Source organism: Oncorhynchus tshawytscha, linkage group LG05, assembly GCF_018296145.1.
Source record: "Oncorhynchus tshawytscha isolate Ot180627B linkage group LG05, Otsh_v2.0, whole genome shotgun sequence".
Taxonomy (NCBI): Eukaryota; Metazoa; Chordata; class Actinopteri; order Salmoniformes; family Salmonidae; genus Oncorhynchus; species Oncorhynchus tshawytscha.
In genome coordinates, this window is record NC_056433.1 from 68,517,209 (window position 1) to 68,544,367 (window position 27,159).

At 41.8% G+C, this 27,159-nt stretch overlaps 1 protein-coding gene across 1 annotated transcript; it reads left to right on the plus strand.

Annotated features, from left to right (window-relative positions):
- Positions 1 to 552: 552 nt before the first annotated feature.
- On the plus strand, positions 553 to 27,159 carry sec16b (SEC16 homolog B, endoplasmic reticulum export factor). Its single transcript, XM_042322288.1, has 25 exons — positions 553 to 681; positions 1,125 to 1,193; positions 5,974 to 6,555; positions 7,563 to 7,654; positions 9,240 to 9,342; positions 9,431 to 9,518; positions 9,687 to 9,828; positions 10,071 to 10,222; positions 10,496 to 10,557; positions 10,790 to 10,928; positions 12,599 to 12,695; positions 13,712 to 13,857; positions 15,788 to 15,885; positions 16,578 to 16,659; positions 16,936 to 17,053; positions 17,589 to 17,700; positions 21,793 to 21,898; positions 22,129 to 22,266; positions 23,022 to 23,141; positions 23,651 to 23,735; positions 24,133 to 24,402; positions 24,598 to 24,626; positions 24,927 to 25,106; positions 25,350 to 25,454; positions 26,908 to 27,159. Exons 3-25 carry the CDS (start codon positions 6,014 to 6,016, stop codon positions 27,025 to 27,027), a joined length of 3,126 nt encoding a protein of 1,041 aa, XP_042178222.1. The 5' UTR covers positions 553 to 681; positions 1,125 to 1,193; positions 5,974 to 6,013; the 3' UTR covers positions 27,028 to 27,159.

Consider the following 27,159-nt stretch of genomic DNA (forward strand, 5'->3'; position numbering starts at 1 on the left):
ATTTACACTTGTTATTATAGCCTACATATCTTATACCCGTTTGCTTTGAAGGCTAATTCAACATTCTAAACTTTCTGAAATGACGTGGAAACAACGTTGATTCAACCAATGAGTGGGGAGAAACTCAAGCAGAGCACGTCAAATAGATGTTATCTCCATTTGCTGTGATTCCAACAATGATCTCATAGCGGATGTATACAAGACGCCTTGACAAAGAGTGTACAGAAGGCCTATGGTTTAGAAACTCCTTTCCTTCTCTTGAAATCGCTCATTTAAATTTGGTCGAGCACACTCTTTTAAGATATTTGATATACACTTGATATAATAACAGCTATGCAAAAGTCCATAGTGATTTGTCCACAGAAGAAACGAGTAGGCCTACACATGGTCCTCCCTAGTATAATTTCATAGCCACTCTGTGCTTTCAGGTCCTCACTTATGTGGGAGACAGTCCTCTAACCTTTTCCCTTCCCAATATGGAGGTTTTAGGATACCAACCTCCAGCTAAATGGTATGCGCTGGTGGGTTGTTTTTTTCCATTTCCACTGTCAACGGCCCGGGGTTCAACGCAACGTGGCATGTCCAGACATCCAAATAAAATGAAAAATGTAAACATGGAAATGGATACAGTTATCTTTCACAGACACAAAATATCGCAAATGATAGATATAGAGACATGATGTAAGTAATTCAAAGTAGCCTAATCTCTTCTTAAAAGTAATTTCATGTTTATTACAACGGTTCTGCTGTCAAGGGTGTGTGCCAATATATGTTTACTAAATTGTTTGAACAACGTGCATCGGGATTTTGTCGGGGCCACATATTAGACATTTGTTTAGAAATACATTTTGATAGATGGGTACAATATTTTATATATATTTTTTCTATCAATGAAACTTTTATTATATATATATATATATATATATATATATATAAAACTATTTTACATGTGCGCAAAGGCAAGCTCTAATTGTAATGCGCAATTTGGCCCTTGTTATCCAATGAAAATACCTCGCTTACGCCATGCTTTTATTTACTGGCTCATTTGGACTGTTGAACTTTGTACCCCTGAGAACTTTATCTGTCCAATTCGGTTTATTTCATGTTGTGTATTTCTTTTCCAGTGAAATTATGTGGCAGATGAACTTTGACTGCGACTGGCTGGGTGGAAGCGCTTTGAACAGATGTGAACTGTAAGTTTGAACTTTACAAATATATTTGATATTTTTTTGTTAAGGAGCTGTCAAGGAAAGACAAAGTACGTGTGCATGTATGTATTGGTAGGTAGCTATAGCCTTGTTGGTTTATGTTGCAGAAATCAAAATTGACATTTATCTCTCGAAAATAGGTTCTCAATCTCAATTTCAAGATATCTCTCCTTTAGACAAAGGACAAATGCCCTTCACAGGCTTTTATTTTATTATCTGTAGGCTACACTTGATATTGACCAAATGTGAACATGTTGCTATATTATGGTCTAAATTAGCCTAACCATGTAGCACTAGTATTCTGCCAGAAGCACAAATGATGATGTCAAGTTTGTATGGTAATGAGCTAACCTTCAAAATAAAAGCCCACATTTCAAAACATTGCAATGTGGATAACTCATTAAAAATATATGTATTTTTAATCAATGGCCACTTTTTTATTTTGCCAACAAGAAAAGACAATGAGTAATTTATTAAAACAAATAACAAATATGGTTTTACAAATATCTTTATCATTAATGAAAAAAGTACTATGTTGGCACTGCTATGTTGAAAATATTAGTCTGTAGAGAACTTTTCTACCTGTCTCAGCTAAAGTGGGGTGGGAAATACTCAGTAGGGTCTCTACTAACCAAATATGTGTAGTTTTGGAGGGGGACTGTGTCATACATATCCAGCAACACAGCTTTAAATGATCTGGTGCTATCCATGGTCCTGACGTCAATACAGACAACAACAAAAAACGCACACAAAAGCAACACTATTTTATCAAAATGAAAATCTATTTTTTTACATGTTAAATGTAATGAATGTTAACCCGGCTATTAGGAAGCAGTATAATCACACTTTCTAAACAGCAATGGAGAAAATGATTTCCAAGTTGAAGGCCAATATGTGCTGCTTATCTATGAAGGTTATTAAGCCTATGAAATAGTTTTACAAATGATAAAAGAGACAATATTATTTACAAGCTATATTGTAATGATTATTGATTAAGGTCAGAAAAGGCACTTTTGTAGAGTTTAAAATGCGTTACATGAGACAACAAGGCTAACAGAATACAGTATAATCAAGCTTTCAGAACAACAACGGAGAACATTATTTACAAGTTATATGCCTCTATGTTTTGCATCTCTATCAATGTTAGCAGTATACAGTAAAGGCCTATTAACCAAGTTTTCAAAACCATTATCAGAGACAAGATTGCATGATAATACATACAACAGATATGTGATGATTATCTATCAAGGTCAGCAAAGGCATTTTCTGTAGAGTTTAAAATGTTTTACGTTGTAATTTTCCCTCTCATCAGTCATATAAAACATTCTCTCGCATGCCATTGTGACAAAGCGTATTCACGTTTCCCTCTAATAAGACTGTTTATGAGAATAAGCACACATAAACACCACAACTACTACCATCTGACTGTTTTCTAAAATAGGGACACCGATGAGAAAATGTCACATCTACCACAACGCCATGCATTGCCAAATAGTAGTAGTGTATCCTTTAGTTCTCGTTCTTTCTGACTTAAGGAATCCATCATTTTAAGATTTAATGCAATGCAATTACTGCTACTAAATACACTGAGTACACAAAACATTAGGAACACCTGCTCTTTCCATGACATAGATTGACCAGGTGACTCTACTGTAGGTGAAAGCTATGATCCCTTATTGATGTCACCTGTTAATGAAGGGGAGGAGAAAGGTTAAATAATGATTTTTAGGCCTTGAGACAATTGAGACATGGATTGTGTATGTGCCATTCAGAGGGTGAATGAGGAAAGACAAAACATTTTAAATGTCTTTGAGCGCTCAACAGTTTTCCGTGTGTATCACGAATGGTCCACCACCCAAAGAACATCCAGCCAACTTGACACAACAGTGGGAAGTATTGGAGTCAACATGGGCCAGCATCCCTGTGGAACGCTTTCATTCATGCCCCAACTAAATGATATTAGGAAGGTGTTGCATATCTATGACTATAACTGTCTAATGTGACTTTACGTTCACAGGCAATATCACATGCTCAAAATGACACCAATTGTTCACCGTTCCAGGCACATGTGGCGTAACCTCTTTGTTCACACAGAAAATACTATAATTCCTGACTCGCAAAGACACAGGGGACATTAACGCATATTGTTCCTTGAGATGCGACTTCAAAAGACCATTGTACCCCTCAAGTATTCGGTCATTGAACCAGTTGTAGTCATTGCTTAACCTTTTACTGAAGTGGGTTAAATCAGGGTCACACAGAGTGTTTCTTGGTCATCTTAAACAAATCTCCTTTGAAACAAAAGTCTACACCTCACACACATAGTTATGGTCTTAAAAAAGAAGACACCTGTACCATGTAAGATATAGAGTTGAAATGTATTACATTTTGAGTTTTCATTACATAATTGCACTTTATATACATCACAGAAGTCTGAAAAATATAAAAACCATTTGACATAAAAACACCAGATTAATATTTTAATAATCCCTTGTATTTTCTCACAAATGACAATTGCAACCAAAGTGGGTTTAAGAAAATGTTTGAAAGGCTATGCATAACTGGGTTGAAATAAATATATAGCAACATGATTTTACTACGATACTACCTAAAATATTTTATTTGTCAGTTCAAGCGATTACCATCACCATTAGGTTAATCGAGGTCGTTAACAGGTATGTCAGTCCATCATTGTTTACATTGTGTCTTTTGACTTTGTTTACATTTTTGTCACACTGGAAGCAAACACGGTAAGATAACAAAGTGTCAAAGTGTTTATCTTTACAACTGATATTCAACACAACAACAGTACATTCAGTTATTGTTTTGGGATTAATATAACATGCAGGACAAATGCATATGTCTATAACACAGTCCCCCTCCAAAACTACACATCATTCGTAAGTAGACACTCAACTGAGTATTTCCCTCCCCCACTTTAGCTGAGACAGGTAGAAAACGTATCTCTCTACAAGCTGATTGTGTTTAACTGGTTGTGTTTATGCCACACAGAAAAGGTAATACTTTAAAAAAAGTTAAACTACAAATATTTAGGCTATATTGAAGCATTAGGTTCTAGGTCGAGGAATAGCCTCTCCGATTGGACAGGAGGCTGACGCACTGCACGAGAGTGCTAAAGAAAATCAATATTCCCTAAATTCAGTGTGTCTTTGCAGGGGAACTCTTATTTTGAGGGAAAACATCTGCGATTGTTCTGACAGCATAATATCCTGCTGCTAGGAGAACAGTAATCCCTATGTGTCTGCACATATAGGACAATTTGGGAGAATGATGATCGGTAACAGGCAGCGTATCAGAAGTTAAAATACAGCCAGACTGTCCTCTACTGTTCCTTTCTAGACCTTAAAATCTGTCGAGATTACAATTTGGGTCGCTGCTGTGAAAGACAAACACCCTACGCATCATACCAATAGGATTAACCCACTTGCTTGGATTTGTAACGTGGCTCATAGCAAGATTTGCAACACTGCCCCCTCCTCCTTTTTACGCGAACAAAGTGCATGTTGAATAAAAAATGTCATGACAGGCCCGATGGAAACTTGCCAAATGTCGACAAAACAAAGTACACTAGAAAAGGTGGGATCTTTTTCTGTTGGTAAAAGGAATTGTGCTTGAAATGTCGGTGGAAATGCTTTTCTGTTGAAATATTGATATAATAACCCTCATATCGAAGTAAGCTTGGAGTCACGGGATGACATGTAGTGTGGTCCTCCCACTATGACTCCTCTGGGAAAGCATGCTGTTTATTAGGCTACAGATGAAATAAATTAGGAAAACTTCACAGGGTGGTGAAAGTGCAAAGTCATGAGCTTGATGCTCCTTTCCAATAAATATTGAGGGTCTTATTCTGGTGATGTGATGATCAATGCTTGTCTGCCATTTGACAAATAAAAATAATCTTTGTTCTTTTGCCCATAATAATCTCATAATGTAGGCTATACGTGCACTCTAGCCAACAGCACCCAATCTGCGCCCTGCACGCTGTTGGCTGGCTAGAGCACACATGCCAATACCAGAGTGAGCACACTCACTATATAACAACAAATAATTGTGAGAAAACAATCAGTAGACTTGAAAATGCGATGGAAACACATTTGACTTTTATTTTTTATTCGTTACATGGGAATTTTTTTATGTGCACTCTGTCATCATGCGCAGCCTTTCATCTGCAACAAGTCAATTTGATGGAAACATCTCTGCTGGGAAAATGTGCAAATAGTTTTTATGCAGATTTTTGAATCTGTCACCAATTAGATGAAAACCTAGCTACTGTTTGCAATTCACAAATTATTATTTTGATTCCTATGATTCAATTCAGCACAATTTAACCAATCCCCAACTATTACAATTGCGAAGCACATCATTCAATTTGTCAAAAATAATTGTTTAAAAATAATATTTTCATATGAATTAAACTAATAAAATTATTACTATATATTTTTTTACTATTTCGAGAAATGTGAAGAGGGGCATCTGCTATATAGTCAATTTAGAGATCAATATGGGAGCTTTTTGAGCTGCATGTCTTGACTGATCTTTACTGCTCAATGACACACCAAAAAGGCACTACCCTCCCCAAAGCAACAAAAAAAAGTTTGGCAACCTTCCCCTATTTTGGACCAGCCCTCCACCCAAGTAAATTTGGATCTGTCCTTAATTGATTGTAATGCTCCCGAGATCTTCCTCAGAGGCCTCTACCAATCCTTTTCATGTGAAAGTACTGATGATCCATTAATCTTCTCAGGTACTGAAGCATTCTCCTCTCAACATAAAGAGTGGTCATCATGGACCCCAGAAGTCCCCACTGGACCGAGCCAGGCCCTGGTCGTCACCCACAGAGACCCAGGGAGAGAGAGGACTACCATAGGCCTGCTCACCCTCACCAGGGGACTGGACCTGGGCACTACCCACCACCACCGGACCCCAGGGAGAGAGAGGACTACCATAGGCCTGCTCACCCTCACCAGGGGACTGGACCCGGGCACTACCCACCACCACCGGACCCCAGGGAGAGAGAGGACTACCATAGGCCTGCTCAACCTCACCAGGGGACTGGACCCGGGCACTACCCACCACCACCAAATGTTGGGGACGCTATCACTGGGCACTACCCACCACCACCGGACCCCTGGGAGAGGGAGAGGCAGTGGTCCCACCAGGACCCTCGCTACAGGGTCTACCTCACCAGCCCTCCCCCTTCCAGACCACCTCTAGAGTTCTCTCTCAGCTCTTACAGCACTCCCCACTCCAGAACAGCTTACGACAGACCCCATTCCACGATGAGTTACATCAGACCAGAGCCACAACACTCCAGACCCCACTCAAGGTTTGTACACAGAAACTGACTGTTACTTATTATATTATTGTCAAATGTCAATGTCTCTATGTCTCAATTTGAAAACTTACAAATAAAGTATTTAAAAAATAAAAAACTGACTGTAACTTTAACTGTCCACTATTCATTGAGGAAAATGTTAAACTACTGGATCTCTCAGTATTATTTGTTGTGGTTTGGTGGTGACACTTGTGAAATGCCAGCTTTTTAATATGTGGACCTTAACATGCTGACCAGACCGCCTGCGCATGCCTCCGCCATCGTGCCAATGTTGATTTTGTCCATCCACACCAGACGTGATCAGGACACGCAGGTTGAAATATCAAAACTAACTCTGAATCAACTATATTTATTTGGGGACAGGTTGAAAAGCATTAAACACATATGGCAATTTAGCTAACTAGCTTGTTCTATTTAGCTAGATAGCTTGCTGTTCCTAGATCATTTGCCCAGGGATATAAACATTGGGTTGTTATTTTACCAGAAATGCACAAGGTCCTCTACTCCGACAATTAATCCACAGATAAAAGGGTAAACCGAGTTTGTTTCTAGTAATCTCTCCCCCTTCAAGCTTCTTTGGACATTAGATGGCGGTTGGCAACCAACTTTAAGGTGCATTCCCACTACCAACTCGACTGGAGTGTGGACCTCAGTTCATCTTTCAATCACCCACGTGGGTATATGCTCCTAAAAACCAATGAGATGGCACCTGGGTATATAGTCCTAAAAAAACAATGAGGAGTTGGGAGAGGCGGGACTTGCAGCGGGTCAAGTGTCACAAATAGAACCAAGTTCTATTTTAGCGCCTGGCTACGTAGATGCTCATTTACACACGCAAGCAGTGTGGCTTGCAATGATTGAATAATATGTATGTGTAAATGTATTTTGCAACTCGAGTGGTGTGGTCAGCATGTAATATACAGTTTTTAATAAATGAATCATCTTTATATGATCCGAAATGGTTCTATGATATCTTTATATTATCTTATTGTTTACAGGCAAGCATATGACTACCCACCCCAGATTCACTGGGACCATAGTCAGGACTATGGCTACTATGACCAGGGCTATTACAAAGGACATTACCCAGGTACTGACATATTGTTATCAGTGGATTACACTGATGGATTATATTACTCAAGTATTGCACTCCTGCTTGCCAAGCAACTTAAGATATTTTCAGAGTTATAAAAAGGGTGGCAGGTAGCCTAATGGTTAAGAATGTTGGTACAGTAACCGAAAGGTTGCTGTTTTGAACCCCTGAGTTGACAGATGTTTCACCTAGTCAGCGTCACCTTGAGCAAGGCACTTAACCCTAATTGCTTTTGTAAGTCACACTGGATAAGAGTGTCTGCTAAATGGCAACAACACCTCCGCTATGCTGATCCTCAACATGGGGGCCCCACAAGGGTGCTTGCTCAGCCCCCTCCTGTACTCCTTGTTAACCCATGACTGCGTGGCCACGCACGTCAGCAACTCAGTCATCAAGTTTGCAGAAGACACAACAGTAGTAGGCCTGATTACCAACAATGACGAGACAGCCTACAAGTAATAGGTGAGGGCCCTGGCAGAGTGGTGCCAGAAAAATACGTTAACTGAAACAAAGGAGCTGATCGTGTTCTTCAGGAGACAGCAGAGAGAGCACAGAGCTGCAGTGCAGAGGGTGAAAAGATTCAAGTTCCTTGGTGTGCACATCAATGACAACCTGAAATGGTGCTTCCACACAGAGAGTGTAGTTAAGAAGGCGCAACAATGCCTCTTCAACCTCAGGAGGCTGAAGACATTCAGCTTGGCCCCTAAGACACTCACAAACTTCTACAGATGCACCATTGAGAGCATCCTGTTGGGCTGTATCACCGCCTGGTACGGCAATTGCACCGTCCGTAACCATAGGGCTCTCCAGAGGGTGGTGCGTTCAGCCCCACATCACTGGGGGCACAGTGCCTGCCCTCCATGACACAGGAAGGCCAAGAAGATCATCAAGGACCTTGGCCACCTGAGCCATGGCGTGTTCACCCCGCTACCATCTAGAAGTCGGAGAAAGTACAGGTGCATCAAAGCTGGGATTGAGAGACTGAAAAACAGCTTCTATCTCCAGGCAGTCAGGCTTTTAAATAGTCACCGCTAGCCGGCCTCTGCCCAGTACCCCGCCCAAAACTTAGTCATTGTTACTAGCCGGCTACCACCCGGTACTCTACCCTGCACCTTAGAGACTGCTGCCCTATGTACATAGTCATTGAACACTGGTCACTTTAATAATGTTTACATACTGTTTTACCCACTTCATATGTATATACTGTTTTCTAGTCATGGCTCATTGTATATAACTACTGCTGTACACACCTTTCCTATTCATATACTGTCCATACTGTCTATACACACAATCATATACATATATATTCATGTTCCGGACTCTGACATTGCTCATTCTGATATTTCTTAATTCCTTTCTTAGATTTTTGGAGATTTGTGTGTATTGTTTTGTATTGTTAGGTGAGCTAGAAACATAAACATTTCGCTGCACCTACGATAACGTGTGTACGCGACCACTAACATTTTATTTCAACATATGCACTACAGTACCAAAGTAATTCATGTGTAAAGAAACGAAACAATAAATATGTGCAAGTAAAGCAACATGATTGATACAATTCTCTGTAATTGATATGATCCAGATGCAGGTCAATGGCCTCCCCAGGAACAGTGGAGATCTGACCAGTATCAGGAGAGGAGATATGAGCAGGACCAGACTGGCAGTGGCTACCCAGAACAACAAAGGTTAGACAGAAAGAAGTGAGATTCATGATATTCCTTTCATAGAAGGGCATGAATTCAACCCTATCTTCTTCTTCTAATTATTTTTCAGGTATGACCAGCGAAGAGCGAGCTCTCAGCATGACTTCAGAGGCTCTGATGAAGATCGTTCTAAAGAGAATGGGGATGCTGGTAGAGATGTAAACATCTACATATTATGATTAATAATTTATATACATTTCTTATGACAAAGATACAGATCTGTGTTGCTGTTTCCCCACTTTGGTGAATATTTACTTTGGGAACTTGGTCATATGATGTTCTCCATCCCTGCCCATTCTCCTATCTTGACTGATTTTGTTTTCCAGGACTGCTCTTATGCCGAAGGGGCTCTGGCCATCTCCAAGGCCTCAGGCTTGTCCTCCAGTAGCTATGAGTTGAGCCAGTACATCAACGGTGCTGAACAGACTGACCCTGCCCCACAAACCACCTGGAGCACAGCAGACACAGGTAATCATTGAGTTACATGTAATCTCTGCCCAGATACTATAGGTCTGTCTCTTAGAAACAGGGGTCACATTCTAATGTCATGCTCTTCTCTGTAGGGTTGGTTGTATTCCGCTAATAACAAGAGAGCACAATGAGGCCAACTTGCCATCCTCAAGTCTAATGAACACTCATTAGAGCACAATGAATATCTCCCATGAAAGTGATAATATTATTAATGATAATAATGCATGTTCTCTCCTTAGAGTATGCAGCTATTCCCCAGGTGACTGCCCCTCTGAAATACACTTTGCCTCATGCTCTGGCCAGCTTTGGTCCAGCCGGACAGTTGATCCGGGTCAGTCCTGGTCTGGCCATGCAGGGAGACCCAGGGAAAGTGGAACTACACAGTCTCGAGGTATAGTTCTAGGTTAAAGGAGCAGAACAGAATCAGTACGGAGAATAGTAGTATATATCTACATGGCAGAATTGTTGTGGTGAACTAGCAGGTTATAGGAAGAGGCCGCAATCATTCTAGTGAATAGAGTAATCATCAAGGAATGGCTAAATTACTAGGCTATTAGTTTCGGTTTTGAGGAACTGTTGAGCTGTTTTTATCAGTATTGAGCAGGTGTGTGAGAAGTTTCTGTTAATGTGTTACTGAGAGGCTGTTTGTATGTTCTGTCTGCAGATCATTCTGGGGGAAACACAGGAGCAGCAGGACATGAGAGAATTTCCTGGGCCACTGGCTAGGTATTTTACACTCTTAAACACAATATCCAAACATCCATGCTACTCTGTATGTGATGATGTATTGTCTATGCATGCAAAGTAGGAGACACTGACCAAATAACTACATTAAACTGTCCTAGAGACAGTAAAAACACACAAAATGGATTGACAACAACAAAGGTTTACTGTCATAATGGCGGCTATTAGTATTATGTGTGTATTTCTTTCAACGGGCATTTTTTCTCCTTCAAAGGGAAGACCTGCACAAAGTAGATGCCATCTCTTTTGCCCACCAGAAGGCAGAAGCCTGCATGAAAGATGAAAAGCTACAAGACAAGGGCTCTGCCGCCCTCCTTTGGAATCTACTGGTACTGCTGTGCAGACAGAATGGAGTAGGTGAACTATAGACTGTATCTCCTCACACTCTTCTAGTAGGTGTACTAAATATCTCCTCACACTCTTATAGTAGGGGTACAATATATCTACTCACACTCTAATAGTATGTGTACTATAGACTGTATCTCCTCACACTCTTATAGTAGGTGTACTATATATCTCCTCACACTCTTCTAGTAGGTGTACTATATATCTCCTCACACTCTTATAGTAGGTGTACTATATATCTCCTCACACTCTTATAGTAGGTGTACTATATATCTCCTCACACTCTTATAGTAGGTGTACTATATATCTCCTCACACTCTTCTAGTATGTGTACTATATATCTCTTCACACTCTTCTAGTAGGTGTACTATATATCTCCTCACACTCTTCTAGTATGTGTACTATATATCTCCTCACACTCTTCTAGTAGGTGTACTATATATCTCCTCACACTCTTCTAGTAGGTGTACTATATATCTCCTCACACTCTTCTAGTATGTGTACTATATATCTCCTCACACTCTTCTAGTAGGTGTACTATATATCTCCTCACACTCTTCTAGTATGTGTACTATATATCTCCTCACACTCTTCTAGTAGGTGTACTATATATCTCCTCACACTCTTATAGTAGGTGTACTATATATCTCTTCACACTCTTATAGTATGTGTACTATATATCCTCACACTCTTATAGTAGGTGTACTATATATACTCTTATAGTAGGTGTACTATATATATCTCACACTCTTATAGTCACATCTCCTCTTATAGTATGTGTACTATATATATCCTCACACTCTTATAGTAGGTGTACTATATATCTCCTCACACTCTTCTAGTAGGGGTACTATATATCTCCTCACACTCTTATAGTAGGGGTACTATATATCTCCTCACTATATATCTCCTCACACTCTTATAGTAGGGTACTATATATCTCCTCACACTATATCCTCACACTCTTATAGTAGGGGTACTATATATATCCTCACACTCTTATAGTAGGGGTACTATATATCTCCTCACACTCTTATAGTAGGTGTACTATATATCTCCTCACACTCTTATAGTAGGGTACTATATATATCCTCACACTCTTATAGTATGTGTACTATATATCTCCTCACACTCTTATAGTAGGGGTACTATATATATCCTCACACTCTTATAGTAGGGGTACTATATATCTCCTCACACTCTTATAGTAGGGGTACTATATATCTCCTCACACTCTTATAGTAGGGGTACTATATATATCCTCACACTCTTATAGTAGGGTACTATATATCTCCTCACACTCTTATAGTAGGGGTACTATATATCTCCTCACACTCTTCTAGTAGGTGTACTATATATCTCCTCACACTCTTCTAGTAGGTGTACTATATATCTCTTCACACTCTTCTAGTATGTGTACTATATATATCCTCACACTCTTCTAGTAGGGGTACTATATATCTCCTCACACTCTTCTAGTAGGGGTACTATATATCTCCTCACACTCTTATAGTAGGGGTACTATATATCTCCTCACACTATTATAGTAGGTGGAACCCCTTTTGTCTTAGCACTCTTGAAATATCGAGCGTTGGCCAAGATGGTCCAAAACTAAACTATACGCCCACATACTTATTCTAATATTACCTTACTTTTTTATCTCCCTGGATTCATTCAGCGTATCGTTGGTTCAGACATAGCAGAGCTGCTGATGAGGAACTCTCAGGGCCATGGTGGTTCAGGGGGAAGGGAATCAGAGGCCCCTACACTCATAGGTAAAACCTTTTTTTAAAGCGTCTGCTAAATGGCATATAGTGGGGCAAAAAAGTATTTAGCCAGCCACCAATTGTGCAAGTTCTCCCACTTAAAAAGATGAGAGAGGCCTGTAATTTTCATCATAGGTACACTTCAACTATGACAGACAAAATGAGAAAATAAATTCCAGAAAATTACATTGTAGGATTTTTTATGAATTTATTTGCAAATTATGGTGGAAAATAAGTATTTGGTCAATAACAAAAGTTTATCTCAATACTTTGTTATATACCCTTTGTTGGCAATGACAGAGGTCAAACGTTTTCTGTAAGTCTTCACAAGGTTTTCACACACTGTTGCTGGTATTTTGGCCCATTCCTCCATGCAGATCTCCTCTAGAGCAGTGATGTTTTGGGGCTGTTGCTGGGCAACACGGACTTTCAACTCCCTCCAAAGATTTTCTATGGGGTTGAGATCTGGAGACTGGCTAGGCCACTCCAGGACCTTGAAATGCTTCTTACGAAGCCACTCCTTCATTGCCCGGGCGGTGTCTTTGGGATCATTGTCATGCTGAAAGACCCAGCCACGTTTCATCTTCAATGCCCTTGCTGATGGAAGGAGTTTTTCACTCAAAATTTCACAATACATGGCCCCATTCATTCTTTCCTTTACACGGATCAGTCGTCCTGGTCCCTTTGCAGAAAAACAGCCCCAAAGCATGATGTTTCCACGCCCATGCTTCACAGTAGGTATGGTGTTCTTTGGATGCAACTCGGCATTCTTTGTCCTCCAAACACGACGAGTTGAGTTTTTACCAAAAACTTGCACAATTGGTGGCTGACTAAATACTTTTTTGCCCCACTGTATATAGGTAAAGGACTCTACACCACACATACTGAGGTAGACATTGTTTTTTTGTCTGTTGGACATGTTGCTATGAGTTAAAAAATAAATTAAACAAAGCTTGTAAATAATTGCAAATTATATCCAAGTGAGTCCTGGCCTTTTTTCCCCACTTTTTATATCACCCTCATAGACCTGAGTGAGGGCCCCAGTCCTGAGACAGACCCCTTGGATGGAGCAGATCTGTTGACAGGGACAGCCACTAGTGTTGGTACGGCTGAGTCCACAGAGAAGGACATGCAGGGATACACCAAGCTTCTCCTGGCTGGACGGAAGAAGGTCAGGGTGATCTCTTGAACAACATATAATAATATATTTTAAAATGGTAAAGTAATATCCTGTTTATTCTGCAATTAATAGATAGTATCTATGATTAGCACCATGGAGACAGCATAGTGATAGCTGTCTGACTAATGTTATACCAGGGCTATCCTCTTACTCCTCCAACACTGACCCCTGACCCTGTGTTCTTGTACAACTTCTCCATATCTCTTCCATGTTCTTTCACACTTCCTTCACCCCTGCCTATGCCTCGCCCATAACTCTCCCACTCCTCCCCCACACCTCATGTCTCCTCCAGATACTTCAGTTCTGGGACAATGTAAAGTCCATGGAGAATAAGAGCACCTCCTCCCAGCTGCCCACTGCACTGAGGCTAGGAAACACTGTCACCACTGATAAAGCCACAATATTTGAGAATTTCAAGAAGCATTTTTCTACGGCTGGCCATGCTTTCCACCTGGCTACCCCTACCCCGGTCAACAGCCCTGCACCACCCACAGCAACTTGCCCAAGCCTCCCCCATTTCTCCTTCTCCCAAATTCAGTTAGCTGATGTTCTAAAAGAGTTGCAAAATCTGGACCCCTACAAATCAGCTGGACTAGACAATCTGGATCCTATCTTTCTAAAATTACCCGCCGCAATTGTTGCAACCCCTATTACTAGCCTGTTCAACCTCTCTTTTGTATCGTCTGAGATTCCCAAAGATTGGAAAGCTGCCGCGGTCATCCCCCTCTTCAAACCGATCCCTGCCCGCACCTGCCCGCCTGTCCAGCATTACTACTCTGGACGGTTCTGACCGAATATGTGGACTACAAATACCTAGGTGTCTGGTTAGACTGTAAACTCTCCTTCCAGACTCACATTAAGCATCGCCAATCCAAAATGTAATCTAGAATCGGCTTCCTATTTCGCAACAAAGCATCTTTCATTCAGGCTGCCAAACATACCCTCGTAAAACTGACTATCCCACCGATCCTTGACTTCGGCGATGTATTTTACAAAATAGCCTCCAATACACTACTCGGGAAATTGGATGCAGTCTATCACAGTGCCATCCGTTTTGTCACCAAAGCCCCATATACTACCCACCACTGCGACCTGTATGCTCTCGTTGGCTGCCCTCGCTTCATATTCGTCGCAAACCCACTGGCTCCAGGTCATCTATAAGTCTCTGCTACGTAAAGCCCTGCCTTATCGCAGCTCACTGGTCACCATAGCAGCACCCACCCATAGCACGCGCTCCAGCAGGTATATTTCACTGGTCATCCCCAATGCCAATTCCTGCTTTGGCTGCTTTTCCTTCCAGTTCTCTGCTGCCAATGACTGGAACGAATTGCAACTTTAAGCATCAGCTGCAAGAGCAGCTCACAGACCACTGCACCTGTACATAGCTCATCTGTAAATAGCCCATCCAACTACCCCATCCCCATATTGTTATATATATTTTTTGCTTCTTTGCACCCCAGTATCTCTACGTGCACACTCATCTTCTGCACATCAATCACTCCAGTGTTAATTGCTAAATTGTAATTATTTTGCCACTACGGCCTATTTATTGCCTTACCTCCCTAATCTTACCTCATTTGCACACACTGTATATACATTTTTTTCTATTGTGTTACTGACTGTACGTTTGTTTATGTGTAACTCTGTGTTGTTGTTTGTGTCGCACTCTTTTGCTTTATCTTGGCCAGGTCGCAGTTGTAAATGAGAACTTGTTCTCAACTGGCCTATCTGGTTAAATAAAGGTGAAATAAAAATAAAAAGGCTCAGGCTTGAGTTTCACAGAGTTTCACCTCCCCGTGCCTCCCCCATCTGTTCCTTCACCCCTCCCTAAGCCTCCCCAAACCTCCCCTATGCCTTCCCCCAGGGTTCCTCCGCCCCTCACTCACGTCTCCTCCACACCTCCTTTATGGTTCTTTCACAGGAGGCCCTCGAGTCGGCCATGAAGAGTGGACTGTGGGGCCACGCCCTGTTCCTGGCCAGCAAGATGGACAACAGGTCCTATACCACTGTGTTGAACAGGTAAGCGCATTGTGCAACATTGTTTTTGAGACAATAGTGCTTTTAGAGATAATTCACTATTGATCCAAGGTTAGTGGGTTGGGTGTACGTGGGGGGGGTAAGGAATAGGGGAAGACTGCGGGGATGAGGAGTGAAGCTTGGAGTGAGGGATAGGGACGGGGAGGACGGAGGAATGCCTGGTCTCTGGGCAGATCATTGGTCTGGACCTCACGCAGTTTGTTTGCAGTTCTGTGGGCATAATCCACATCCTCACTTACATGATCTGACGGTCAGTGTCAGGGTTGTCAACATACTCAGCACACAGCGCAATGTTACATATTCATATACCATTACATATTCAGTATTTCGGTAGGCGTTTATTTTTTGTAATATTTTACTTGACTTTTTTATTTATTTTTACAATAAACAAAAAACATGTGCTTTTCTATTTCCATTACCCTGAACAGGGGGTGATTTTTCCATGTACAGTGTAGCCTTACATGTTCATATCAATTACATATTAATATCACATTACATATTCAGTATTCTGAATTTCCATTTCGTGGGCGGTTGTATTTGCAGCACTCAGTGACTGGAACTATGCAGGGACGGGATTCTTTCCATGTACAATGACCTTACATATTCATATCTATTACATATAAATATTGAATATGACATTTAATATTTCCATGGCGTGGTCATCTCTATGGCAGGTTTACAGGCCAGCTAGCTCCCAACGACCCCCTACAGACCCTGTTTCAAATGCTCTCTGGAAGGATCCCTGCTGTTTCCACGGTAAAACAATGCTAAATAAATACATAAACATACCACAGTACAATAGTTGTCTATTCTATTGTGCCCTTCCTTCCTTGTGTAATTGGTGCTGGTCTTGGCACATTTACTGTAGTTGACCAGTTCATGTTTTCAGTGGCTGTTGTGTTTATTGTACTGTAGTTTGTAATTATGCTAATAACGTGCAGTACATTTACAGTATTTTGCACCAAATTGTCATATAACAATCTGGTATTAGACTGACAGTGTGTGTGTGTGTGTGTGTGTGTGTGTCCACAGTGTTGTGGAAGTGACAAATGGAGAGACTGGGAGCCTCACCTGGCCGTCATGCTGTCCAATGAGACGGGAGATCCAATCGGGCACCAGAAGAGCATCATTACCATGGGAGACACGCTAGGTATACACACATGCACGCACATACACATGCACACACATACAAACATACATACATACCTACAGTTGAAGTCAGAAGTTTACATACACTTAGGTTGGAGTCATTAAAACTTGTTTTTAACCACTCCCCAAATTTCTTGTTAACAAACTATAGTTTTGGCAAGTCGGTTAGGACATCTACTTTGTGCATGACACAAGTCATTTTTCCAACAATTGTTTACAGACTATTACAGACGATTATTTCACAAATAATTAAATGTATCACAATTCCAGTGGGTCAGAAGTTTACATACACTAAGTTGACTGTGCCTTTAAACAGCTTGGACAATTCCAGAAAATGAATCATTTCAGAAAATCTGATCTGCATCATTTTCTGCATCATTTTCTGGAATTTTCCAAGCTGTTTAAAGGCACAGTCAACTTAGTGTATGTACACTTCTGACCCACTGGAATTGTGATACATTGAATTCCCAGGATAGTGCACTATATAGGAAATATGGTGCCATTTGTTACATAACCTTAGTGTTGTCTCTCCCCAGCCTCCAGAGGGCTGTTACATGCTGCTCATATCTGCTATCTGACAGCTTACGCTCCTTTTGGCGTCTACACAGCCAAGACCGAAAGACTGGTGCTTCTGGGCAACTGCAACAGGTGAGCTCAGCTGTAATATGACCCAGATTCTATTAAAGCTCCTTTCACTTGTCATCTTTCTGGGTGGTGATCCCCTCTTTCACTCTTATGTCTTCCTAATGAGTGGGAATGTCCTCTTGGACTCACTGTTGAACAGCACAGCAACGGTCATTTGAGACACAACCAATCTCACGCCATGAATAGAAAGGAGCTCCTGGTGTTGGAAGAAGAGGGGTATCAGTATTTGGGTGATCCCTGTAATGTTTTCTTAACAAGGTGTCCTCTAGGACTCATAGTAGAACAGCACAGCAATGCATTTGTAACGAGTGCACTGGGAGTCAGGAAGCAAGCTCAGGGAGTGCATCATTTAATAAACAGATGAACGAAACATGAACAATGCGCAGACAGGAAACTGAAACAATAACACCTGGGGAAGGAACCAAAGGGAGTGACATATACCCCCCTTTGACGTATACCCCCTCCCCGGTGCATTCGGCTCCAGACGCAGGACCCCAACAAAAGGGACAATCCCGGGGATCCAGAGTGGACCGGTCGCCTCCGCTGAGGCGCAGAAACCTGATGAACCGGCTGAGGCATGAAAGCCTGATGAGCTGGCTGAGACCTCCCCGGTTGCCTCAGTCGAGGCACTGGAGCCTATTGAGCCCGCTGAGGTATGGAAACCCGTTGAGCCAGCTGAGGCAGGGGGACCCGACAAACCGGCTGTGGCCTCCCAGGTAGCTCCAGTTCGGACACCCAGACCCGACATCACCTCCAACACAAAAAAATACAAATTAAAAGCAGCCCTTGATGCTTCCCTTTGGTGAGGCGTTATTCTGTAAAGAGTACACTGGGAGTCGGGAAGCAAGTTCAGGGAGTGCATAATTGAATAAACAAATTAACAAAACACAAACAACTCACAGACAGTAAACTGAAACAGAAACAATAACGCCTGGGGAATAAGCAAAGCGAGTGACATATATAGTGAAAGTAATCAGGGAAGTGATGGAGTCCAGGTGAGTCTGATGACGCGCAGTTGCGCATAACGATGGTGGCAGATGTGCGCCATAACAAGCAGCCTGGTGACCTAGAGGCCGGAGAGGGAGCACAAGTGACAGTCTTGCCATGCTGAAAGGCAGAATAGGGACGTCATGCACCCAATTTTTAGTGGTACACACGATGGAGGTATCGATGTGAGGGGGATGCCCCTATAGGCATGAAAGTAATAGCTATTGATTGCGGGAACTAATGCCACAGCATAATGCTGCTATCGTAGCATGACTGGTATGAAAACCACTTAGTCCTACTTAAAGGCCCAGCACAGCCAAAAACTAGATTTTTCTGTGTTTTATACACTGCCTTCGGAAAGTATTCAGACCCCTTGACTTTTTCCACATTTTGTTACATTACAGTGTTATTCTAAAATTGATTAAATACAAATGAAAAACTCAGTAATCTACTCACAATACACCATAATGACGAAGCAAAAAGAGGAGGTTTTTAGATTTTTTTGCAAATGTATTAAATATAAAAAACAGAAATACCTTATTTACATAGGTACTCAGACCCTTTGCTATGAGACTCTAAATTGAGCTCAGGTGCATCCTGTTTCCATTGATCATCCTTGAGATGTTTCTCGACATGATTGGAGTCCACCTGTGGTAAATTCAATTGATTGGACATATAGACACACCTGTCTATATAAGGTCCCACAGTAGACTGTCCATGTCATAACAAAAACCAACCCATGAGGTCAAAGGAATTGTGCGTAGAGCTCTGAGACAGGATTGTGTCGTGGCACAGATCGGGGGAAGGGTACCAAAACATTTCTGCAGCATTGAAGGTCCCCAAGAACACCGTGACCTCCATCATTCTTAAATGTAAGAAGTTTGAAACCACCAAGACTCTTCCTAGAGCTGTCCGCCTGGCCAAACTGAGCAACCGGGGGAGAAGGGCCTAGGTCAGTGAGAGAACAAGAACCCGATGGTCACTCTGACAGAGCTCTAGAGTTACTCTGTGGAGATGGGAGAACCTTCCAGAAGGACAACCATCTCTTCAGCACTCCACCAGTCAGGCTTTTATGGTAGACTGGCCAGACAGAAGCCACTCCTCAGTAAAAGGCACATGACAGCCCGCTTGGAGTTTTCCAAAAGGCACCTAAAGACTCTCAGACAAAGATTGAACACTTTTGCCTGAATACCAAGCGTCACGTCGGAGGAAACCTGGCACCATCTCGACAGTGAAGCACGGTGGTGGCAGCATCCTGCTGTGGGGATGTTTTTCACCGGCAGGGACTGGGAGACTAGTCAGGATCGAGGCAAAGTTTAGCGGAGCAAAGTACAAAGAGATTCTTAATAAAAACCTGCTCCAGAGCGCTCAGGACCTCAGTCTGGGGGCGAAAGTTCACCTTCCAATAGGACAATGACCCTATGCACACAGCCAAGACAACGCAGGAGTAACAAGCCTCTGAATGTCCTTGAGTGGCCCAGCCAGAGCCCGGACTTGAACCCTATCTAACATCTCTATAGAGACCTGAAAATAGCTGTGCAGCGACACCCATCCAACCTGATAAAGCTTGAGAGATTCTGCAGAGAAGAATTGAAGACTCTCCAAGTACAGGTGTGCCAAGCTTTTAGCGTCATACCCAAGAAGACGAGGCTGTAATCGCTTACAAAGGTGCTTCAACAAAGCTCTGAGTAAAGGGTCTGAATACTTATGTAAATGTGGTATTTCAGTTTTTTTATTTATAATAAATTTGCAAACATTTCTACTAATTTATTTTTGCTTTGTCATTATGCGGTATGGTGAGTAGATTGATGAGGGGGAAAAACAATTTAATAAATGTTAGAATAAGGCTGTAACATAACAAAATGTGGAAACCCTGAGTTAATAGACCAATAAGAAAGAGTTCTAAACCTTTCTGTTAACAGCTAGGGTTCAGTTTTCCCCTCCCCTCTCAGACCACTCCCAGACAGTCATATCAAAATTCTTGCTTGAGAAATTGCTCCTTGCTAATAAGCAATTTCTGTTTAGTTTTTAGCATTTTCATTAAAAACAATCACAGTAAGGTAGTTAATTGTTACCCAGAAATAATTTGATATTGAGATTAACACAGTTTTAAAGTAACTGTCTAGTGTTCCCAGATTTCTATTAAATATTATTTATAATTAATAAAAATATGAGTGAAATACTTTCGCTTACAAACGTTTTTAATTAAGTATGTGTGGGCGTACCCCAACAACAGAATGGTGTGGGCGTACCCCAATAACAGAATGGTGTGGGCGTACCCCAACAACAGAATGGTGTGGGCGTAACAGAATGGTGTGGGCCCCAACAACAGAATGCCCAACAACAGAATGGTGTGGGCGTAGCCCAATAACAGAATGGTGTGGGCGTAGCCCAACAACAGAATGGTGTGGGCGTAGCCCAATAACAGAATGGTGTGGGCGTAGCCCAATAACAGAATGGTGTGGGCGTAGCCCAATAACAGAATGGTGTGGGCGTAGCCCAATAACAGAATGGTGTGGGCGTAGCCCAATAACAGAATGGTGTGGGCGTAGCCCAATAACAGAATGGTGTGGGCGTAGCCCAATAACAGAATGGTGTGGGCCCAATAACAGAATGGTGTGGGGGCAGAATGGTGTGGGCGTAGCCCATGGTGTGGGCGTAGCCCAGAATGGTGTGGGCGTAGCCCAATAACAGAATGGTGTGGGCGTAGCCCAATAACAGAATGGTGTGGGCGTAGCCCAATAACAGAATGGTGTGGGCGTAGCCCAATAACAGAATGGTGTGGGCGTATACAGGTTCTTAAAATGACATGTTCTATGAGGAAACGGTGTTGTTGAGACAAGGTTGAGGTGGGATATTTGAAGTGGGTTTTTTTGTATTTTTTTTGTATGCTTTGGCCAAAAATATGAATATAGGACAAGTCAACAACATTATTTGGGTATGAGTTAACCGAATATGAACTTTTAAAAGTGAGATTTCCACTGGACAGTTACTTTAAGACTTAAGTCGGGAAGCTAGTAGCTAACAAGTAGTAGTAGTCCCAATGGTAACTTTTTAATGTTTAAAAAGAACATCTGCTAAGAACTGAATGTATTTCCTCCCCTACAGTATGCCATTCAAAGAGTTTGCTCAGAATTCTGCCATTCGGTGCACAGAGTTATTCGAGTACTGCCAGAGACTTGGAGATAAATTCTTCTGTATCCCCCCCTTCCAGGTAGTTTATATTCATTTTTTTGTGTTTTTTTATGACTAGTAGGATTCGTCCATAATTAGCCATATTTGGAACTCATAAGTCAATACAGAGTTTTGATTCCATCGGTATTTTGTTATTAAGCTTTCTCTAGTCCAGGACACAGTGAAATTATGTTTAGCTTTTTCCATGTGGCTACCATAGGTTGTGCTGTTGTGTTGTTGTCTTGTTATAACCTGTTGTGTCATTCCCAGGTGTATAAGTTCCTGTATGCGTGTCGTCTGCTGGATGCTGGGCTGGCATCCCAGGCCTTCCACTACTGTGAGGTGATAGGGATGTCTTTACTCAGACTGCAGGAGCCCAGCATGGTGCTGCTGGGGGAGCTTATCAAGGTAGAGCACTTTATCATGATACTCTGACATATAGTACTTTGGCGGTAGGTAGCCTAGCGGTTAAGAGCGTTGGGCCAGTAACCGAACGGTAGCTGGTTAGAATCCCTGAACTTACTAGGTGAAAAATCTGTCAATGTGCTGTTGAGCAAGGCACTCTAGGCAGACGCTCTTATGCAGAGCAATTATGGTTATCTATGCACTTCCATACATACGATAAACACAGTCTGCAGGGAGAGCTTATAAAAGTAGCGTACTCTGACTTGTACTGTATGTATCATACTCACATTTTATTCCATATTGCATTCCTAGTGTCCAATCACTTCAGGGCCTGTGTTCATAAAGCATCTCAGAGTAGGAATGCTGATCTAGGATCAGTTTTCCCTTTTAGGTCATAATGAATACCGTTACATGGGCAGGAACGACCTGAGCTCCCGAGTGGCGCAGTGTTCTAAGGCACTGCATCCCAGTGCAAGAGGTGTCACTTTAGTCCCTGGTTTGGATCAAGGCTGAATCACATCCGGCTGTGATTGGGAGTCCCATAGGGCGGCGCACAATTGCCCCAGAGTTGTCTGGGTTTGGCTGGGGTAGGCCGTCCATTGTAAATAAGAATTTGTTCTTAACTAACTTGAACAAAAAGGACCTGTTCCAGAGGGTACCAGATTAGGCACTAATGTACAGTAGTGCCTTAAAAACACTGTGTGTGTGTGTGTTTGCTCAGCACTTTCCCTGTTTGTGTGTGTCTCCTCCCCTCCCAGCTGGCAGAGCGGCTGAAGCAGTGTGAGGGAATGGGACAGCTCAGTGACACAGCTGACAACAGGCCTGGACAGGAGCCTGACTGGCTACAGCAGCTGAGATACAGACAGCAGGGCATACAGGTGACCACACCACAATGCATCACCATTGTACTCGTCATGTCTCTCTCTGTCACATTTTCACATGTTCCTCTGTTTGTGTTGGAGATGATTACCTATTTACTGGGTACAAACATCCTTGTATAGAGTTATACTTTGTTGTTGTTCACCTAAATTGGATATTATCCTATAATCCACTGGTACTGGTAGGTTGTCAAGTGAGTGAAATTATATCAGTTGGCACTTTTGTCAAGGTTCTGAGGTGGTAAGTACTTACTATAGTCCAGCTGCAAGACTAGACTCTGGATTTGAACTTGCCTCAGTCAGCACAATGGTTGACCTTACATAGACACATTTGTATTACTACATTAGAATTCCTTTGTACCATTTAAATGATATATTTCAAACATTACCAGACCGTTTAAAATTATTATATTGGCTCATATGATCTTAATTTTGTATTTTTTTTTGTCTCTTCCAAAACATTCTCTACACATTATGATGCTATGGTTAAAACATATATATTTGCTTAGATGGGGAGCAGTGGTTGTAGTGATGCATACCAGTCACCAGCAGACAGGAGTCCATTGGCCCATGAGGAGAGCAGAGTGTATTCAGGTAAACCTACAGTCCCAGATCATTATTTCAATGGACAATTAATAACAATTTATTGGACTCATAAAGCACTTCTCCTGATGCTCAAAGCAGTTACATAGTAAGGGGGAACTCACTTCATCCACTTGGGTGATGTACGGCCACCATTTGTGCCACATCCAGTACTTCTCTGCTCTGTGTCTGTGTCTGTATGGTGTGGTACCCCCTTATTCCACCTGGGGGGAGTGTCTCATGTATCAGAGTTGCATGATGACTCATCAGAGGGCTCGTCCTATCAACCAGTTGCAGTGTTTGAACCATGTCCCAGGTCGAACGTAGTGATTTAATAGGGAATGGGGTGCTATTTGGGACGCACTCCAGTGTTGTAATTTTTGTCTTCACTCCTTTGGTTTCTCTGTAGAATCAGACACCAGTGACCTTTCTGCAAGGGGAGATGACCAGGGACTGGATGCTAAATTCCTCTCCTACAAAGCAGCAGAAGAGCAACAACAACAGCACGTGCAGGCACAGCAGATCAACACCCAGCCTCTGCTGCCGGTCATGGCTTCTAACACTCAGCCTGCAGTGCCACTTGTGGTGGGAGGACAGGACCACAGTTACCACTACACAGACACTGCCCAGCCTCCGCCTCAGCATCCTACACTGGACTGTCCTCCTTCAGCAGAGGAAGGTGAGAAAATGGATGAAGGCCCTGGTTTTGATTGATCAAACATACTAGTGATTCAACCCTGTTTCTGGTGGTTTACAATGAAACATGCTCATTTAATGTAACTCCTTTTTACTCATTTTATGAATCTTCTTACATGTTTCTGTGGTTAACTGTGAAATGAGGACCTCATGCTTTGATTTCATTGTATTGTTCTAGGGGCTGATCCTTCTGCTGGCCCAGGCATGGTGAGTGCTCAGGAGAGTTTTATTTGCTACCAAACATACATTACATGTATATACACGAACATACCCCCTTTTGGGGCAAACAAATTTAATCTCTGTAAAGATTTCCAGTGATTTTTTTTCCTGAGCACCGGCAGTTTCTGTCAGTGGTGCTGTATTTTATATGTAAAACATAAATAAAATAATAAAAAATAAAAAAATTGTTTGATAAATGTATTTGTGAGACTCAGATGAGGTCATGTGTCTTGTTTGTGTCCATCGAGATGTCAAATGACAGTATGTATATCTGTCTGTCCTATGCAGTTAGGGGTCCAAGTGAATGCTGGCATGATGCCGTTGGCAGAGTATGGTCAGCAGTATGGTCAGCACTACGGCCAGGAGAATGATTATGGAGATCAGCAGGCATGGCAGCAGGGAGGGCACCAGGCCACCATCACGCAGGAGGGCAAGGCCTCAGAGCCGGACAAAATCCAACCAAAACAGGTGGGTGGAGCCTGATGCCTGTCGTCATGTTGACAGCATCAGATAAGAACCAGAGTTTTTTTAATAAGCATCTCTCTCTCTCTCTGTGTCCGTCTCTCTCTCTCTCTCTCTCTCTCTCTCTCTCTCTGTGCGTCCGTCTCGCTCTCTCTCTCTCTGTGTCCGTCTCTCTCTCTCTCTCTGTGCGTCCGTCTCTCTCTCTCTCTCTCTCTCTCTGTGTCTCTGTGTGTGTCTGTGTCTGATCAGAGCATCAAGTCAGGGTGGTTTAGCGGCTGGTTCAAACACAAACCCAAAGAGGAGCAAAGTAAGGCGTCTCAGGATGCAGACTCAGCTGACCCAGTTCCCACTATGGTAAGGGTCAAGCAGACCTACTGTTAACTCTTAGCTAGCCGTTAGATGGGGGACATAACATCATGCGCTGTCAGGTCAGTGATCTGAAGTTTAGGTTTTGTAGTTTACCGTCCAACAAATGATGTCAATGGACATAATACAAATTTGATGATGAAGGACAAGAAAATTATGAACTTGGTTGAAAACAATCTATTAAAATGAAAAGGATTCTTCAAATTAACCACTAAGGCAGTTTTGGCTATTATTATTATTATTATGATATTCAGAGAATTTGATCTCCTTGTACTTCTCATAAGACCCATTGGAGGTGGTGACGATGTTTAGTTTGAATGTAGACCCATTGAACCTTTTTAATGAAGGTTAGCCACTAGCTCTAAGTAGGGTATGGTATTTGCTGTCGGTCAACCACTAGGTCTAAGTAGGGTATGGTATTTGCTGTCGGTCAACCACTAGGTCTAAGTAGGGTATGGTATTTGCTGTTGGTCAACCAACTCTTTACAGTTTAATGGCAATGTATGCAACACATTCTGCATAAATACGGTAGTTTAGCTATTTTGTTGTCCATAGCATCTGAATTGTACAACTACGATCCATAAGTTACAATGATACAATAACTATTTGTGTCATAAATGGTTTGACTACTACTTTCCTGAGAGCATTGTATCATGCAAGTTAGATTAAAACAGTGATTTTTAAAACTTGCTCTAAATATGCCAAGAAGTCAAGTCACAAGTCATTTGAAGGATTTTATTGTTTTTTGTTATTAAGTGATAACAGTATATTAAAATGTTTGAGACTAACTGGCTGATAAATTGTTGTAAGTTAAACATAGTTTTTAACAATGAAAAGTATAACCTACCAATTTTCAAAGTAAAGCTTTTCAGAAACATCTTAAATACATGATTACATAATCAGAAACAAGTAGCTTTCCTTATGTCAATGTGACAGTAAACTCTCAAAACTCACCACGGAGAAGCTATTGAGTCTATGTATGCCAGTTAAACTGGAGGTTCTGAGAGATAAGCAAACCTAACGCATCCCAGTGCCGTAAAATGAATTCAGTGTAAGGTGGCTGACTTTCCAAGTGATGACCCCTTAGTACAGCTGTAGGATCTTAATTTGATCACTCTTTTGTTGCAGATGAGCTTCGTGATTGATATAAATTCATTGAAAATCCGCACTAACACAGGTTAAATCAACAGTATTGCACTTTTAATTTAGCCTACTTTTGTCCAGCTAATAGCCTAACCACCGATCAAGCAACATTATGGACAAAACGTTAAAATCCTGTTGCTGCAGGATTATTTTGCTATGACAATACTCGTCAAATTAAGATCCTACATCTGAATCCTTAGTGCTCCTCAGTATGTATTCGTCGGTTACGTCATTATGCAATACTAGGTCAGTGGGTCTTGGGCGTTAAATGTAACATCATTTATGTGTATTTCCTCAGGAGACGCCGCCCACTTCCCTATTTTCTTTCCCTCCCACTACCAACATCCCTGCAGCCAATTTTCCTACCCAGCCTGCATCTACTGGTATCAACGCCTTTTCTCGGAAAGTGGGTGAATAACAGGCCGGAATGCATTGGACAACACATAGACTAACGTTTTTCTGTATTTCTGCAACCACCCACCATACATCATATACCTGTACACCTGTACACATACACAAATCATTCATGATAATAAAATATTTGTGGTGA

Coding starts and splice junctions, on each gene's coding strand:
- sec16b (XM_042322288.1), top strand. CDS start 6,014: ATGGACCCCAGAAGTCCCCACTGGACCGAGCCAGGCCCTGGTCGTCAC. Junction 17,054..17,588: donor TACCATGGGAGACACGCTAG/GTATACACACAT, acceptor GTCTCTCCCCAG/CCTCCAGAGGGCTGTTACAT. Junction 24,627..24,926: donor CTTCTGCTGGCCCAGGCATG/GTGAGTGCTCAG, acceptor TGTCCTATGCAG/TTAGGGGTCCAAGTGAATGC.